The following is a 19534-nucleotide window of genomic DNA, read 5'->3' as shown; positions in this document are numbered from 1 at the left end:
CTGTGAGACGATAAATTTGTTGGGGTACTTTTTGTTACAGCAGCCCTAAGAATAAATACAGTAAGTGTCAGATCCTTGTTCAAAGAACACAGTGTCATGTACTGGGGCAGAGACCCACATGTGTCCACTGAAGAACTAGAACCCCAGAAGTGTAAGCATGCTCTGCCCCACATGTGACCCTTACCCACTGTCGAGATGCTTGGTTTTATCTGGTGCAGGGGCCTAGCCTGAAATACAGCTTGTGTTTTAAGTTCATGATTACCAGCCTCTTTGTCAATGTTCTCAAGTATGCCTGCATATGAGCAAAACCCAGTGGCAATTTTTTCACTGATCTTCTCATCAGTACAGTAGGTAATAACTCTTACATAGTGCTTAATATATACCAGGTGCTTTTTTCCTAAGTTCCTAAGTACATGGATTCACTTAATTTTCACAATCTTATCCTGTAGGGACTAGGATTATGCCCATTTTACAGATGAAGAAACTGAGGCACAGAGAGATAAATTAACTTCCCCAAAGCTACATAACTACAAATGTTGGAGCTGGGACGTGAATCCAGGCAATCAGGCTCGAGAGTCCCTGCTCTTAAACAGTATAAAAATGCTGTAAAAATGGTGTACTATTCTAAAGTCTTACATTCTAAGCCATTTCACATTCACTACCATTTATCTAAGCTATCAGACTGCTTACTTTTCCCATATTCATATTTCCCGGAAAGCTATTTTAATTTTGGATGAAAAGCCCCCCCCCCCCCCCCTTCCCACAGACATACACACAATCTGATTCCTCCAAGGAAACAGGTCATGGGCTGGTGAGCCTACAGCTACCCCTAGTGGGTATCTTCCAGAGTCCAGGTGCCAGCCCCTGCCCATTTCCACACAGCCGTGCCTACCCCAATTTCCAGCCCTGATCCTTCAGCTATAATTATGAAGTGAATGCTTCTTTGGGGAAAGCCAGACCTCCTAAGGCCAAGCTAATTGCTTTCCACACTGTGATTTCATGGGTCTTTTTACTTTCCTGGTTGGAGACTCGAATTCCCAACCTCTGTATGTGATTTCATGTTTTGGTACGAAATAATAACTCTTGTTTCTACTGAGGGAGTCATAGAGGGCAAAGGAGGAGCAGGCGAGTGGCATGGAGGAGAACAGACAGAAAATAGAGAAGGGAGAAGAGGGAAAACCAAGGATGACTGCATAGCTGGGCCAGGAACCGGGGCTGCATGCTCAGCACACTGACCCCAGTGCTGGAAACTCCGAGAGCTTAGGTTGCCCACTGCACAGAGCCCGCGCTGAACCCAGTACCCCCACCGCTGCTCCTGAGAGTTGGGGTGGGGGTGGGCCAGTGGTCCTGCTCAGCAGTTCTGACAAGAAGGGTCTTCTCAAGGACAATTCTTGGTTGGGTAAGGAGGTGCCAAGCACCATTGCACCAGTCTACAAGTGATCTCTCCAAGGTTTCACGTGCCCCTCGGCAACACTGAAAAGGCAGCTATGATTGTTGGGAGAGGTTGATGTCTGTGCCGTGTCACACGGCTGTGGCATAGCAGCAGCCCAGGCAGTGCCCACACACGCATGGACTTGCGCCTTCTGACTCTCTCTCCATAAAAGCTAACGATGCCGGATGCAGAAAGGCTTCCTTTCAGAATGAGGCAGTGAGACCCCCCAGTGGTTACTGGTTCCCTCCAAATCTGTCTGATAACTTATGAGGAAATAGATCTTTCCGCCTCAGCAACAACAAAATTGGTCTTTGCATCTGTGAAAATTATGCTCTAGATGACAGCAATCCTGAACGTTAATCAAATATCAATCACTGACATGAGTGGAAAATAGAGCTGGAGTCTTTATTCAAGCCTTGTTTTGAGCAAAGCAAAGTAAGGGCTGATTATGGACAAAACCAGCTAACAGGCTTGAAATAGCTCAGAGGAGTAGAAAGAGCATGAGCTTGGGGACTGAGGCCTGTTGCATCCCTGGCTCCGTCTCTAAATGCATGTGCTCCCTGGGCCTCAGTTTTCCCGCTTGTAAAACAAGAGAAACATTGTCAGCCCTCAGGTCCCCGAGGGACCGAGAGAACGCATGTGAAGCGCACAGCCCATGCAGGCCCGACTCACAACCAACGATCTATAGACACACTTGGAATAAGTGGGAGAGAATGAATCTGCTGGACAGAGGGTCCCTTTTCTTGCTAAATATTAGCTGAGTGTACTTATTTAACGGGTGCTGTGTCCACACCAGGTGAATATTCTCTTTTCGTTCCCATTCAAGTTTCTGAGCTGTGTGGTTCCCAGGCAAAGAGCTAGTTTTTACTCAGTGGGTCTGCCTCAACCCCCTTTGTCCTTGCCCCAACTTCCCAGAACTCAAGATCTTAGCCCTCTAAAGAGCCTTCCACCCCAAAATGCAAAATCTGAATCTAGCCGTGAGGAAACATCAGGTAAACCGGATCGAGGAACGTGTTACAACACCCATGGCTTGTGATCTTCACGAGTATCCAGGCTGCGCATAGTGGATGGATGCTGGTCCCGATTAAAGGAGGCTAAAGAGACATGACAACTCAGCGTAACGTGTAATCCTGGGTTTTTTAACTTTTTTCCCCTTCTATATGGTGTAATTGGCAAAATTTGAATGAGGTCGGTATCTGTGATATTAGTTTCCTGATTTTTATAATTATACTACAGCTATGTAAGAGAGTATCTTTAGGAAACACACGTTGAAACATTTAGGGGTAAAAAGACATGATACTTGCAACTTACTCTCAAACAGTTCAAAAAGTATATAAAACATAAAAAAATTTAAAAGTGTGTGTATACACACACACACACACACACACATATATGGGGGAAGAGCATTTGAACGATTTTTGCAACTTTTCTGTACGTTTACAATTACCTTCCTGCCCTCTGCCCCAGAAAAGCACTCCACAATTCATCGCACTGTCTCCCTTCACTCTGTGAACGTCCTTGTAATGATTTTCCCATGTGGGTGGTGTATACGAGTTCCTTTTGTACTCTTCATACCACTTGACTTACAGGCACGTAATGTTACAGCTGGAAGGGTCCTCAGAGACCCCCTAATTTGAACGCTCCCAGGTGATGTGACCAGACCCAGAATTCCAGGTCCTGACCTCCAGCCCAGTGCTCTTTCTTCTTCACACTGTGACCACACAATGCATTTGGCTGCCAAGCTGTGAAAGGACATCGATCCCCTAGGCTTTTGGAACAACGGATGGGACCTGTCAGGACGGCATGGAAGCCCTGGTGTCAGTGTCCTTTTCTCCGTTTATTTCAGAGGGACCATGGTATGAAACATATTGGGCAGTGGCTTTAATCTCATCTGTTCCCAGGGCCTAGGTAACACCTATGTGCTAATGAGTCTGATTTGTCTCTCCAACCCTCACCTCTGTCTGAGTCCACACTCCATATCCATCTGCAAACTTCTGCCCATTGAATGGGCACCTCTAATGTAACATGTCCAAAACCAAATGCTAGATTTGCCCCCTCCCGAGTTTCCTTATCTCAGTCCAGCATTACTATTCACCCAGTTATTCAGCCCCAAACCCAAGCACCCGAGCCTCCTGTTGTCACACCTCACAGCCAGACATCAGCACATCCCATTGGCCCTACCCTCCCGATACATCCAGAATCTGCTTCTGCTCAGTGCCACTGTCACCAGTTCGATCTAGGCCACCGTGATTTCTTGTATGGACTTCCTTCCACAGGCACCTTCTGATGGTGTCCTGCTCCCACCCCTCCCCTTTCCACTGTGTATGTCCCACTCAGCAACCAGAGTGAGCCTGTCTCTCCATCGCTCCAAACTGTCCAGCATGTCTGTGTAAATGAAAATAAAACCAAAGTCTCTACAAGGGTTTACCTGTCTGGGCCTCCCTGCATCGTCAAGCTCCTTACTCATCATTCTTCACTCCTAGAACCTCTGGGCGCCACACCCCTTTGTTGTCCCAGAAGCATGACTGGCCTGGCATGCCCCTGCTTCAGGGTCTTTCCCCTACTGCTCTCCCTGCCCAGAGTCCTTCTGCCATGGCCCACTCTCTGATTTTACTGGGGACCTGGCCTCAGGCCTTTGGAGACAGGCTTTCCCTGACTAGCTCATGTCAGGGAGCACGCTGACACTGACTTTTCTTCTCTGGACGTCATATGCTTCTTCATTCACTGTCTCTGTCCTCTACTAAGTTCTGGGAAGCCGGGAATCTAGTTGGTTCCCTCTCTATTCCAGCCATTGCTTGGCACTTAATAGGAGCTCATTATATATATCTGTTAAAGTAATGAATGAATGAATGCATCATTAAGTCAAAAAAGCAAGGAGCAGAATACTGTATACGTGTACAACATATATCCATTTATTAAAAAAGAAAAGGAAAGAAACACAGCTATGCTTTCCTGTCTTTGGGAAGATTTAACAGTTGTGGACTCTGGGAGGGTGAATGGGTGGCTGGGGGCAAGGATAGCAGGGAGACTTGTCAGTAGGCCTTCTGGGTATCTTTTGATATTTTTAGTAGGTATGTATATTACTGATTTGATGAATTAAAAAAATACATATATATACACACACACACATATATCAAATTATGTATACCTAAAATAAATACAATGCTATGTGTCAATTACATCTCAAAAAAACATCCACCTATAATTAAATCCACATTTCCTTCCCCCAAATGTTGTAAGGTAACCTCGATCAATATGTGAAAACACACAGGCGTTACAAATATAAAATCACGATACACAAATTCCATATGTATAGGACATAATTTAAGACACGATTTTTAAAAAACTTTAAAACCAGTCAGTGCCGTTTATCACAACTCAGGCTAAACGACATTACATCTTGAGCCTATAGTCAGTTTTCAACATTTCACACATGCAACAGTCCCCTAGAGACCTAAATAAAAGGTTACTGCAAGGAAGACTAAGAAAGAAGAAACAAAGGCAAATTAGCCTTAAGGTGAATAAAAAACGTATATATCTCTTTAAAACATATTACTATATATTACATATGCATATATAATATATAAACATATCTATAGCCAGCCTGTTAATGTTGCTGACTACCGATAATCCTGATAATCCAGTAATTATGAGAATACAATCACAGCATAATCTGCATTTCTGAGAAGGGGCAGAGCAGTGGTGGAATGCTGGCCTTGGAACACCTGGGAGAATGGCCCAGCTCTATGTCTACCAGAGGGACTCTGGGCAAATCACTTGCATAGCCTCCGTGGGTCTGTGACAAGGGAGTGCAGAGATTGAATCTGCCATTTTGGAGGTCTCTTTCCAGCTCTAACATTCTGCAGTTCTGTTTTGAGTAGATGTTACCTGTTGGCCCACACTAGTGGACAGATGCTATTCCTCTGAGATCCATGTAGATGTAACACTGATGTCGCAGGAACCCTCCTGCCAGACAGTCACCCAGCTGGGTATCTTCCTGGACACCTGAGCCTGTGTATGATTGAGCTAGAAAGCTGAAGCTCACCCTCCTTCTTCCAGAGGCTTCCTCCTCAAGCCTGGGGTTTGGGGCGTTTGCACTCGGTGCCTCTGCCAACTTTCATTAGCCAGTGAAGTGCTCTGGGAGCTGCTGCATATGAGCTGATCAAAACGTCTTGGAGCCCGGTGTGGGCAGAGCTGCCTTTGTGTCCCCAGAGCTGGGCCCACCAGGTAGATCAAGGACCTCAGGTGGTTCATGAACCAGCAGGCAGACTAATTCAACTGAACTTCCCTTTGCTGAGAAATGGCTGGAAGGAAAAAGGTGACGGACAAGAACTCTCATCCTGTTTTAGGAAAGGCCCTCGTTGGGGAGGGGTGTGGGGGTGGGAGAGGAAATTCTTGCACCTCAATTCTCAAACTATCTGCATAAGGGGAAGAAAGGAAATGGTACAGATGCATGGAAAAGGGCCTCTCACTTTGCAATGCCCCACGTTATCGTTTTCCTTATTAGATTTGTCTTGTTAACTGTTTTAGACTGAGACTAATGCTAAGATCGGTTTGCATTCCCTCTGCACATGCCAGCGAATATGTGGAGAGCTGTGTGGGAGTGTGTTGGGTTCCAGAGGGAATTCCCGGTGGAAATTCCACAAAGAATTCTCTCTGGATAGTGCTCAAAATGGAGTGTAGGGTATGGTTACAGCACGGGAGAGTAAGAAGGGATAAAGTGACAATACTGCAAGTCAAACGAGAACGAGAATGAAAATGTCTTTCAAAATTACTTTGATGATGCTAATGGTTTGATTTTCTCAACCAATGCTTTTCAGCCTACTTCTGCCCTTATTTGAAAGCTCAAGCGTTCTAGTCTTTGGAGTTTGGGGTGGGGGGAGGGTGGTGGTGAGGGGGAGAAGGTGCACAAAGGGCCACTAAAAGAAGTTTTGAAAACTCTGTCCCTGGATATTAAAGAAGATACGAGAACGCATTTAGGCTGGTGGATTTAAATCGAGGATAGCTTCAGAATCGTTTGTGGATAGGACCTGTACTTCTTCATTTCAAAAGTCCCAGAGAAGATTGTAATTCAACCCAATTCTCTGTTGTCACTCCTCATCCCCATCCCAGGTCCAACCCCCCTGTTGAGAACAACTGTTGGACCTGTTCTAGACACTTGTTGCTTAAAAAATGAGTCAGCCTGTGAAGTTTCTCCCTGCACTATGGTTATAAAATCTTAATGCACCTACAACAGCTGTGCCCCACAGGAAACTACTAAGCCTTCAAATGGGACAATTGGGGCTTTAATTGCTTTTCTTTCTTTCTTTTCTTTCCCCCCCATTCAAATGCACTCCAGAACAGTGCATACAAGACTGCAGGTACTTTAGAATGAAGTTGAGGTGGAAAAGTCTGTCTTGACCGCAAAGGAAGCAAACTCCCCATTTCTAGTGCCAGGGCCCATCATTCACCAGTGTGCCTTTCAAACAATAATATATTTTGTGAGCAGTTAAATATGGTGGATAATATAATTTTATATTTATATATGCACTTTTAAAAATGCTATTTTTATCCATCACTCTTCACAAAATCTGTAAGCCCTTCCTCAAAATAAAGCCCCAACTCTTTGAAAGTGGCTTTGCTCGTTTTCAGTCTGCCATTCAAAGTTTCCATAGTCTGGTTCCAGTGTGATCTTCCAAACTGGCCCCTGTCACCCCACTGCAACACACTCCTATCACTTAAAGCTCGCTGGCTGACTCATGGTTTCAAATTCTTCTTTAATGTTAGAATAATTCCATAGGATTGTATCATTAGGATTATAGACGCATCTTAACTATTTCCCAATTGCTGAACATTTTTCTGTTCTTCTCTAAATTTTGCCAGAAACTGCACAAGGAAGCATCTGGTCCAGTGGTTCTCAAGTTTGGCTAGTCACTGGCATATGGGATTATGGGGAAAGGTGGGAGGTGGGGTGATTTTTTTTTTTTTCAATTGACATACAACATGCATACGGGAAGGGGCACAAATCACAAGTGTGCCTCTGCAAGGGTGAAACTCCGGACCCTTAGCACGGTACCAACACCTGACGACATTGGGCACACAAAATACCCCTATGTCACCAGCACCCAGATCAAGACACAGAATATTACCAGCATCCCAGAAAGGCTGGGTAGGGGAGGCTTTTTAAAAAAATTTTCGTGCCAGCCCAGTGGCTCAGGCGGTTGAAGCTCCATGCTCCTAATGCCAAAGGCTGCCAGTTCAATTCCCACATGGGCCAGTGGGCTCTCAACCACAAGGTTGCTGGTTGACTCCTCGAGTCCAGCAAGGGATGGTGGGCAGCACCCCCTGCAACTAAGATTGAACACAGCACCTTGAGCTGAGCTGCCGCTGAGCTCTGGGATGGCTCAGTTGGTTGGAGTGCGTCTTCTCAACCACAAGGTTGCCAGTTCAACTCCTCGAGTCCCGCAAGGGATGGTGGGCTGCGACCCCTGCAACTAGCAACGGCGACTGGACCTGGAGCTGAGCTGCGCCTTCCACAAGTACGATTGAAAGGACAACACTTGACTTGGAACAAATCCTAGAAGTACACACACTGTTCCCCAATAAAGTCCTGTTCCCCTTCCCCAATAATAAAAAAAAAATTCTCACTTTTCCAATCCCTTGAAAGTCTGATTCCCAGATCTGAGTTCATGAAGCCCAGAAATTTGCATTTTTAAGATCCTTCCCAGGGGTTTCCCACACACCATCAGACTTGGAGATCAGGAATCTGCAACAGGTTTTCAAATTGCCCCACAGGTGTCAGTTTGGGGGTATGGAGGTGGAGACAGGGTGTCTCTTTCTTATACTGGGCCAATATCTATGGGTAAAAACAATCTCTTACTCTACAATTCATAAACCAGTATCAGTCAGGTTTCAATAGAAAAAGCTGAACTACAAGGATGTGTATGTATATGTACATGTATATGTATATGTATACGAGGTTGGACAATTAATTTCGCGAACTCATCCTAGAAAAAGTGCTACACACCTCATTGCTGAATATCACTATAGTCACCCTCGAAGTTCTCCCCTTGGGAAGCTATGCACTGACACCAGTGCCTAGTCCACCCTTCAAAGCAATTTTGGAACTCTTTTTCTGGAATGGCCATCAGAGCTGTCATTGTATTACTCTTGATGTCCTGAATGTCATCAAAATGTCTTCCTTTCAATATTTCCTTTATCTTCAGGTAAAGAAAGAAGCCATTGGGGGCCAGATCAGGTGAGTAGGGAGGGTGTTCCAATACAGTTATTTGTTTACTGGCTAAAAACTCCCTCACAGACAGTGCTGTGTGAGCTGGTGCATTGTCGTGATGCAAGAGCCATGAATTGTTGGTGAAAAGTTCAGGTTGTCTAACTTTTCAAGCAGCCTTTTCAGCACTTCCAAATAGTCAGCTTGGTTAACTGTTCATCCAGTGGGTACAAATTCATAATGAATAATCCCTGATATCACAAAAGGTTAGCACCATCATTGCAACAAGTTTGCGAACTTAATTGTCAGACCTCGTATGTATCTGTATATAGTGTGCCAAAAAAAAGTATACAAATTTTAAGAAAGAAAAACTGCATTAAAATTATAATAATATATAGATAACAAAAGATGAATACAAGTCACGTTTGACTTCTGCAATTACAAGAGGTGCTCAAAATGGTTATCATCAACGTCCAGACACTTCTGATTACAGCAAACTACTGCTTGAGCAACATTGACCAAAGTGTCCACTTGTACACATTTTTATGAGTCTATAACATATATTTGATCTTTGCAATAGTAATTGCTGGTTAAACGGCCTCTATAAGGCTGCTGTTTTTGCATCTGATGCTGGAGTTACATAAAGTCCACGGGGCAGGCAGTTGGGAAGGAAAGAATAAGAATAGGGGGAAACCAAGAATGATCTGGAATCTACAAGCCTTAACTGGAACCCCAGCAGGATGGACTGAAATTCATGTTAGTTCTCATTGCCTTTGACCTTGATGGTAAGCTGGGGCCCTTCATCGTGGAGCTAAGCAACACACCTGGCCCAGGAGTCAGAGAACCTGAACGGGGTTTTAAGGAAATGTGAAGCAACCTCAGCCTCATGGCAGTGTGGTGAGCAGCAGACAGGTGACAATGCACGTGTTATAAAATGGCTGCTGCGTCCCTTTCGTCCTCCAGATCACCCAAGACTCTCTCTGTGGCTCCATCAGACTTAGAAACCTACAGGACAGGGAATTCTGGGAAATGTAGTTCAGCCTAGCCAGGTCGACATGTGACAAAGCCACCATCACCCATCTGATGGCTGGTTCTTAAGCTTGGCTACACACTGGAATCATGTGTGGCGTTAAAAACAAAACAAAACAAAACTCCAAAAAACTGATGCCAGGCCTGGCATCAGGATCTGTGAAAGCTTCCTAGGTCACCCTAATGTGCAACCAAGGCTGAGAAACACTGGCTGTAACATACTATCCCCAACCCAGGACCCAAGAAGATAAATTCTACTCTCTTTTTGCCCCAAGAGGAGCATGAAAAGATTTGGTTATTTTTTTAAAGGCCCTAAAAGGTTTTCCCCATTGCCCTGCCTTTCTGCTTCTGTCCTCCCTTCGTGAACCTAGCCACAGCCCTCCTGCAGTCTCAGTACATGGGCTGTGCCTTGAATGAAGCCTTGCTGGTTATCTTCCTGGTGCTAAGTGGATTAGGAACACAGCGGCGACTGAGGTCATCCTAATGCCATCAAGCTCACAGTGAACCGAAGACTTGGAAGTTTGCACTATTAAGCTTCTAAATAAAGCACTCTTCCTCCCAGGCATAGACTAATTAAATGATTACAACACACACAAAGCGGTCAGTGAACACTTAACCACCGTAATACAAGAACGAGTTGGCAAGAGCCGGTGTTGTGGATTCGTAGGTGGCAGAGCTGCCACTGCTGCGTCTTTCTCAAGGGCGCTGAAAGAGAAGGCAGAGAAGGGCCACTGTAGGAGAGGAAGTGGGAAAAGAGTTAGGGGCTGGGAAGAGATCAGGTTCAAGTTCCAGCGCTGTCACTAACTAGCCGTGGGGCCTGGGCAAGCCACGTATGGTTTCTAAGCCTCAGTACCAGTCCCACATCCGACACAGGGGCACTGAGCGCATCAGGAGAAAGAAGGGATGTGAAACGGTTTTGGGGAGGGAAGGCTCAAAGCACGGACGTTTCTGAGCTAGGAAGTCGTTTTCATAGACAACACTGATGTAAGCGGACAGGCATCTAGACGGTGGATTATTTAGGCCCTTTGCTTTCCGTTCCTATCCACGATGGGGTTTTTTAAATGAGGTCTGCTGAAGTGTGAGTCTGTACAACTGATTAGTCTTCGGGCTTTCCTCTGGATTCCTAGTATTCATGCTGTCTCTCTCCCCCCATTGCAACAGATGATTGAAGAATACTAAACCACCCCCATCCTATACTCTCTAAATAAGTTTACATAGAGAGAACCTTTCTAAGAAACAAAAGCAGGAAAAGAACCTTTCATTGCATCTCTGGGAAGGATCAGGCAGGCAGTGCTGCCAAATGTTTGTGGGCCTATCTTTGCTGTTTAAGGCAGTTTTCTGTGCCTGAATTAGAGGTGAAGCTTCATGAGGGTAATGCTGGCTCCTGATGCCTCTTTATTTGGGTCTCCACCAGTGCCAAAGACAGTACAGCAAAGGATACTGGATGTAAGGTTCCAAAGTTCCAGGTTCTAGTTATAGCTTTGCTCCTCAAAAGTCATTTTTGTCCTCTCAGCCTTAGTTTCCTCCTCCATAAAGTGGGAATTACCTACGTCGTGGGATTGCTGTGTAGTGCAAATTAGGTATGTGTGGGGAAATACTCTATGACTCTAAAAGTGCTGTGCAAAGGGGAACAAAATGTGCTAAGAGCTGTTCCTTCTAAGAACGAGGCACTGGCTGATTTTCTTGTTGACGACAGGGAGGCACAGAGCAGAAGAGGCTGGGCCGAGGCTGCAGATTGGGGTGCAGGCGAGGGGCAAGGGGACGACCCCAGCAGCCTGGGAATGACAGTACTCTCTTTCTCACTGCCCATCTTGGAGGGCTCTGTGCTCTCTCTCCTGCGGGAAGCTGTGTGTCTGGCCTGCTCCCTTGATTACTCATTCATTTTTTAATCCAGAGTTCCCTGAGCACCTGCTTTGTGCCAAGCACGGTGCCAGGGGTTGCAGTTCCTTTCTTTATGGAGCTGAATCTACCCTGTTTCTTCCCAAACAGGGCTGGACTCAGCTCATGCAGAGAGTTGGACAGCTAGCTTCAGGCAGCCCCAGGGACAGATGTAAATGGAGTGTTTTAGTGGGATTCTAGATTGAAGCTGGAAAATGTCAACACGTGGAGGCCAGGTCTGATAATAAGAAAAAGGAGAAAAGGTAACCCCCTGCCACCTTCTTTTGGGTTGTCCCTCACTGTGCCCCCACCTCAGGTTTCCAGAGTCTTGCTCTTGATGACTTTACCCTCTAGTGAAACTAACTCTGACCTCACTAATTCATCCTAAGGAGGTAAATGCACTTAATAGGGGTGAAAGCCTTGAGGTAAAGGAATGATGTCTCAGCCCGAAAATCATACCACTAGGGTAGACACATCAGACTGGCATATGCAGGAACAAAAGAAGTGGAGAAAGTGGGGGCTTATCGCAGGGACAAGGTCCCCCTAAATAAACCCTTGTGGTTTTTAAAGATTACCAAAGATTGAGAGGAATGAGGGCAGGGAGCAGTGTGGCTACTGTCAGGGTCCTAGCTCTTATTTAGGAAGGTGAGTTTGCAGGTACTTATTCCATTATGGAAAGCAATGAACTAGGTAATTAACTCTATATCTGAAAGTCGGGGGAAAAAAGACCAGGGGAATCATTGGTAGCCAGAACCCAGAACAACTCTACCAATAGGCCATTTTCCCCTCAATTCTGACCAAGCTTCCAGACAACCCCACTGGTCAATTTCTGGATGGATTTATAATTTTCCTCTTAGTGAGAAAGGTAAGACATCGTTTATTAGAAGACAGCCAAAAGCCAAATTCCTAAAACACTGTAGGTAATGTGAACCCCAAGTGGATTCATTACAAGAAAAATTTGTACGGTAAAATAAAGCACTGACATGCAAAACCACACAAAACAAACGAACGCAGATGCCCTGGGAACTACGAGGCAGGTGAAGGACAAGCATGTGGCCGGCCGGCCACCACAGACGCCCATCCACGCATCTGTCCCAATTGCAGGCCCCCCCCCCCAAAGTACCCACATTCCTGACTGACTCCCTTGAGTTTATTTATGGTTTTGTCACCCAAGTGTGTATCCTTAAACACTGTTTAGTCTTGCCCATTTTGTAGACGTCTCTTAAGCTCACTTAAAGCGACCAGTTCTCCCTCCATCTATTGTCTGTCCTTACAATTTATCTGTTGAAGACTCAGGCTGTCTAACCTGCAGTTTTCTACTGTATTTTCTACTGTACTGGATTTTGCTCTTGGTGCACACTAACACGTTGTGATGCACTCATTCTTAATGCAAATAATCACCAGTTAGGGAAAAAAACCAAAACTGTCTGCAAGCCATGTTCTGAAGTAGGGTGCAACCCACCACAACCACATTCTCATGAGTGTGTGGGCAAAGGGAGCTCTCACAAGAGAGGCAGGGAAGAAAACACGACTTGGAGAGAGGCTCTCTATGGAACTAGAGATTTATGAAATTATTTTTTGCAATTGGAAGTGGCCGGGAAATGCTTCTCTTAAACGTCTTCCAATATGGTTTGCTTTAGTAGGAAGCACATTTGGAACGGGGTACGGCATCACGTTATGCTCTGGGGGCCGGGGTGTACACCATGAGGTTTTATCAAAGACGATTCCATAATAAGAGCCTGGATGTAGTAAAAACCTAAGGAATCTAAACCACTAACCAGATTCACCAAATGTAATAAATATAAATGATAGATGAAAGGAAGATTAGATCTGGCCATTTACTTATGGTTTGGAGCAAGAAAAGTAAGCTTACAATTTTTTTCCTTTCTCTAATCTCAGCAGGCAGTCCCACAAACATAATTATTAGCATTTTCAAAAGACTTTATCAAATACTGCCTTAATAAAGAGCACATCCATTTAACAGTGACCTCCAGACACCCCCAATAAGTCCAGGATCCTAAATTATATGCTCCAGGGCGATGGCACCCACACAATGAACAAAAGAAATGAGCAGTGCTATACTAGGAGACGGGAGGGTTTTTTTTTATACTTAAAATAAAATGTTTGGGGTCTGTTTTGATTTGCACAGGGTAAAAAACAGCTCCAAAACATATGGATGCAATAAAGATTCAACAGTCAAGGCACTCTTCAAACCTAATAGACTACTGACACTGCCTACAAGACTTTATTTTTTTTTAAGGAGGGCACAGCTCACAGTGGCCCACATGGCGATCGAACCGTGGTGTGAATTAGCACCACACTCTAACCAACAGAGCTAACCGGCCACCCCCTCAAAACTTTATTACAGTATTAGTTATTCAGCTATGAAAGCAGCCTAACAGACATCAGAAGAGAATAAAAGAAATTAGGCAGAGGCCCTAACTGACCATATTCTGGTTCTCTATTCTTATTTCTTTCCTTGGTTCTCCTAGGGGTTGTATTTGTGAAAGAAAGCAGGACTGTGTATTTAGGGGGAAGGAGCAGGGCGGGAAAGATACTCAGGAGAAGGATGTGATACAAATTTGACAGGCAGACTGACTTCTTTCCTGGGCACAGGGATTTTTAAAATCTGTTTGCAAGATTGGGTTCTTGCTCTTATAGTATAGATGGTAAGTGATTTCCAACCCTGGTTTTTACAATGCTTTAGGTATTTCCAATGATTACAACGTGTGTGTTTAAAATTCTCAAAACCAAATTAATTTGAAGTCACTTTCACTGAAAAGGCAAATGTGATTCAAAAGCTGTTTTTCTTATTATCTAGTCTTCCTTTGTGAGAGATTTAATACTCCTTCTTGGAATTCCTTTCTGCCTGGCTCTGCAACACTGTTATTCTGATGTTTCAGGACTAAGCACTTGTCTCCCTGGCTGCTCCTGCTTCTCTCCGGGCCCCATCTCTGGATCACCAGGAATTCCTCAGAGTTCTTCCCTGAACCCTCTTCTCATCCCTTTCCCAGACCCCAGCCCTCCACTCCAAACCCCTTCATGGACTCCTCTCTTTTCAAGAGTTCCAACTCCAGCCTCTAAGAACTAGCTAGTGTATGAAATACCCACTGTATGAAAATCCTGAAGGCAGGCTGGGCTGGCACCCGTGGTGACGTTGGAAGGTTGAGCAGAACGTAGGAAGGGGGTTCAATCTAACACGGCTTCCATGAACTCACTTCTCATGCTGGGCTGGGGTTGGTCTAAGCACATTACATGCATTGGGACATTTAATCTTCCACCACCTCTGAGAAAGCATGATTATACCCATATTCCACACATGAGAAGTTAAGCTTGGAGAGGGCAGGAAATAGGTGAGGTGGGGCCGAACTGTGACCCTAACTCAGGCCCAGCTCTTAATCACTAAGCTTTTCTGTGTGAGCAGGAGATTTGTCCTCATGCTTCTGGACACTGAGGGACTCAAGAGCTTTGGGGTTTGCTCCTGCAGCGGAGCCAGGGAAGGATGTAGCAGTGGTTACGGGTTCCAGCTCTGCTGCCCCTGCCATGCAACCCCCGGAGAGGCTCCTGCCCCGCCCGTGCCCAGGCCTCCCCACTGAGTGGCAGCTTCGCCAGGAAGGTGCACCTGAAGGCAGATGGATGTGTGAGGTCCTTACTGTGCAACTCCTTCCACTTCCCAGGCTGGACGGTGGTGGAACTTCCAGGGATGATGCCATTTGAAGGACGAGGGCCTCGACATTCCTTCTTGGCAAACTGTATGCCTCAGTTCATAGAAAACCACTCTACTGATGAGACTAAACATTTGAACCCATCGCTGTCAAAGAAATCCTGGATCTGGGAGACGTAAGGAAGAGGAGAGCCATGCATGATGCTGTCATTAGATAGGGAGCATGCTCTGGAGCCACCCCTGCTGAAGAGGCACGTAGGGGGCCTTCACACCCTCTCTGTGAACCATTCTCATGTCTTCTGGAATACCACCTCCTTTCCCCAGAGACCTGTGTTCCATACCATGGATGACTATATGGTAATGAAATCTTTGGTGGCTATTCTGTTCTTAATTTTTCCCCACTGAGTACCTAATTTTGTCAGCCCCGTTTAGAGTTCTGGGGTGATGATGAATGTTGAAATAGCCACGGAGTTTCATTTATTCATCGTGTCTTTCTTACTCATCAGGAGTCAGCCCTGAGATGACCAGTATGGGGCTTGGGTTCAGCCTGGGCCTCTCGTTCCCAAGACCTACACACGCAGACTGGCTGGCTCAGGGCTTGGAAGGAAAGTGAGGGCTGAGCCACCACGCTGGAGGAGAAGCAACCACAGGATACGAACAGTGTGTGTGTGTGTGTGTGTGTGTGTGTGTGTGTGTGTGGTGTGTACTTGCATGTGTGTGTGGTGTGTATGTGTGTCGTGTGTTATGTGTGTGCGGTGTGTGCACACGTGTGTATGTATGTGGTGTGTGTGTGCGTGTGTGGTGTGTGGTGTGTATGTGTAATGTATGTGTGTGTGTGTATGTGTGTGTGACTTACTCTGTGTGGATGGTTGTGGTAGGAAGTAGGGTATGACCAAAGAGACAGAAAAAAGCTTACAGAAATATGCAGTCACCCTCAGATGGACCTTTTACTACAGTTTCCTGCCTACATATAACAGTCTTATTCCTACCGGAACACAGGGAGTTAAATATTAAAAGAAAAAACACCCTTGAAACTGAAACCTTATTGTCCATGGCAATTTATTAAATAACTAAGGATTTCTAGGCCTTATTAGAATAAATGTTAAGAGTATTCTCTTATCCTCTGAATTCACTTCTTCACTTGTCAGCACCTGCTGGCAGCAACTGGAGTAATTTCGCCAACTTTGCTGTATGTGCAAATCAATTTGATTTCCCCCCAAAAGATAAAAATCAGTAAAGTGATTAAGTTACAATTAAGGCATGTCATTGAAAGCACAGACAACATGAAAAGGCTGAGAAAGATTTGCTCTGAGGTCACTACTGACTTCCTTCCATCCAAGTTCAATGATTTTTCCCCTCATTCTCTGTGCCTGCTCTGCTACGATATTGTGGCTGATCAACAAGCCTCCTCCTCCTTTTTCATATTCTCTCCTCTTTTGGCTTCTATCATGCTATCTTTATGCCAGGTTCCCTTCCTGGTTCTTGTACTGGTCCATCCATCCATCCATCCATCCATCCACCCACCCACCCATCCATCCAATAGATGTTTAATGACCCAATGTGCCAGGCTCTGGAAAAAATGACAGAGTATATGTATGTCTGGTACTACAATCAAAAATATTTTTATATATATGATTTCATTAATTTCTTGCTACAACTGTGTGAGGTGGCTGTTGGTACTCCCCCTTTACACATGAAGAAACAGGCTCTGTTGAGAGGATCTGTGATTTATTTACAACAGCAGAGCCAGCAGGTGGCAGTCTGGACATGAATTCAGGTTTATATCCCAGTAAGAATTCACACATACTGGTCAAATGTAATTTCTCAACTGGCCACATTGTTCCTAATTAAAGGTCATGATCCAGTCAATATGTATTTATTAAGGCTGTGCTAGGCTCTGGGGGATGCAAAGACTGTGTCCCTACCCTTACTGAGCTTGTGGTCTAGTGGGGGAGACATATTAATCATATGTTCACACAATAAACATTTGTTTTCAAGGTATGAGGGAGAGGGAACCTTGTTATGAAAATCAGGGAAGTCTTCCAGGAGGAAGTAATCATTAAGATGCATTCTGAAGGATGAGTCAGAGTTAGCTTCGGGAAGAGAGGATGCAAGAAAATCATATACAGAGAAGGAAAATTATGTGCAAAGGTCCAGTGGCAGGAAGACCCAATGTGCTGAAATTCTGAAAGGCCAGCTTGACTGGCAAATAGAGAGTGAAAGGGAGCCTGGCACAGGATGTGGTTCAGACCACGCAAGACTTTGCAGCCATGATAATGATTTTTACTTTTAGCTTAAGAGCAATGGGAAGCCACAAATCAAGAGAATGGTATGATTAACTTTGATTTTGATTCTGACTTCCGTGTGCAGAATGGATTGTAGAGGAGCAAGAATGGAAGCAGGGAAAACAGCTGGAAGGCTTGTAGTTGTCCAGGCGAGAAGCGATGGTAGCTTGGACCAGGGTGGTGGTGGTGGAAATGGAGAGAAGAATTCCACAGGTGCCCCCTGCTCTGCTCATGCCCATTTTCTCCCTAAACCCTGTCACCAGAGTGTGCTCACGAATTTGCTTGTCCACACTTCGAGGCTCTGCTGGAGTCTCCTCTTCCAGGAAGCCTTCTCCAGACAATGCGAGTCCTCCGAGATCTTTCAGAAGTTGTGTCTATCTTCTGCATTGTCCATTCTCACACTTGATTCTTCTCTATGGCTTGGCTGTTCTCCGGTCCGTTTCTGGAGATGCTTTCATTTCTCTTGTCTTGCTTTCTCCCTTTGGAAAGTAAATTCTTTGTTGGCATTTGCTGAATGGTATCAATAGGGCTCCCTTGGAAACTACATTTGTAAATGATTACTCATGCCAATTGCCTTTCTCCCCCCACCCCCAAAATTAAACACTGGTTGCTTAAATCTGTCTTTATGATCTTGTTCTATCAAAACGTATGTCCCAAATTTTCTATTATTTCCTCTAAATGCTTTTCCATATTTCTCCTAGCAGAAAGCAGTTTCAGAACAGAGTGGGGGTGCGGTAGGGGCAGGAGTGTAATTCTGATGAGAATTCCTATACCTTTTAATGGGGTATTTGATTAATCTTTTCTACAGGCACCATTATTCATGCCTTGATGGAATCTCATTTTATAGCCCTTAATACATGGACCCAATTTATCCACATCACATTGTATTCTAATACTTGTCATCCAAGTTATTAGCTATCTCCTTCTCAGTGTAAAATCATCAGCAAGTTTGATTAGCTTATTCCTCAGGGGTAATAGGGGAGATAAGAACAGACGCCGTACAATATGCCCACCAGTGGCTCGCGTCCTCAAAAGAAGACTGCTAAGCAGATTCCATTTATGGAGCCGAGGTGGGCAAGATCAACACCTGTCCCATGGCAGAGTCTCCGTGTGGGACCCAGGAGCCATAGCCACAAAGGGCTGACGGCTGTTGTGCCTAGTGGTGCTGACCCACCATCCTGAGTGGGATCATTGTAATAAAAATAGTGGGGCCCCTCCCTCTCCTGTTTCCCCTTCCTAACATGCTCCTCACCCCTAAATACCCTTCCTGAGAAGCACAGCTCAGAGCTCCTCTTTATTCCAGGACAGGACTGCTGCCTTACACCCCATGCCTTTCCCACCGGGGGCCTGGCAGGCCAGATGATCGAGAAGGAGATGCACAGTGCCATGTATGGCTGTCTCCCCAGCACACAGTTGGCTCTAAGCAGCCAGCCCTTTCTTTTTCTTCTCTGGAACTCAACCTGAGACATGGGACTCATTGGTGGTTTCAGTGCTTAGAAGCAAGGTTGCCCTCTGGCCTAAAGAGAGAAGGGGCCCGCATGACCCCTATAAGGACCATGGGCTCAAAGCCCACAGTTTCTAATGCCCCCTCCTCTATCCATGCACCTCTCCTCAGCCCAATCGGGCAAAACTCCCACAGCCCCTTGGCATCCTTTTAAAAGCCCCCATCATCTTTTCTCCAAAGGCCCTACATTAATGACTTTTGTGCTCCTCTGAGCACAGAAGGGGAGGATGGCAGAGGCTCCCCCTTTGCAGTGGCGCTGCTCCTCTGGGAGGTGGAGACCTCATTCCCTTTCCCTTCAGTGTGGGCCGGACTGAGTGACTCGTTTCTAATGAACAGAATACTGTGGAAGTGACAGTGAGTCTCTTCTGAGACTTGGTCATAAAAGGCATTTTGACTTCCTTCCTGCCTGTCTGGTTGTTGGCTCCGAGGGAAGTTAACTGCTATGTCGTGAGCAGCCCTACGGTGAGGTCTAAGGTACCAAGAGTGAGGAACTGAGGCCTCCTGCCAACAGCCAGCTGAGTGCGCCATCTTGGAA

General features: G+C 45.5%; 1 protein-coding gene across 9 annotated transcripts in view; it reads right to left on the bottom strand.

Annotated features, from left to right (window-relative positions):
• Nucleotides 1–19534, bottom strand: part of ATXN7L1 (ataxin 7 like 1) — a 216532-nt gene that overhangs the window by 97753 nt on the left and 99245 nt on the right. Inside the window, exon 4 of one of the 9 annotated variants that reach the window (XM_019745374.2) lies at nucleotides 4323–17974. The exons of the other annotated variants lie outside the window; for them this stretch is intronic. Within the exon in view, the coding sequence (XP_019600933.1) occupies nucleotides 17892–17974 (83 nt within the window). The 3' untranslated portion in view covers nucleotides 4323–17891. Of the gene's footprint in view, nucleotides 1–4322; nucleotides 17975–19534 lie in introns of those variants that run through there. 9 annotated transcript variants of the gene reach the window in all.

The sequence above is a fragment of the Rhinolophus sinicus genome, linkage group LG09 (assembly GCF_036562045.2).
Source record: "Rhinolophus sinicus isolate RSC01 linkage group LG09, ASM3656204v1, whole genome shotgun sequence".
In the NCBI taxonomy this organism is placed as follows: Eukaryota; Metazoa; Chordata; class Mammalia; order Chiroptera; family Rhinolophidae; genus Rhinolophus; species Rhinolophus sinicus.
This window is presented reverse-complemented; position numbering and strand designations above follow the sequence as displayed.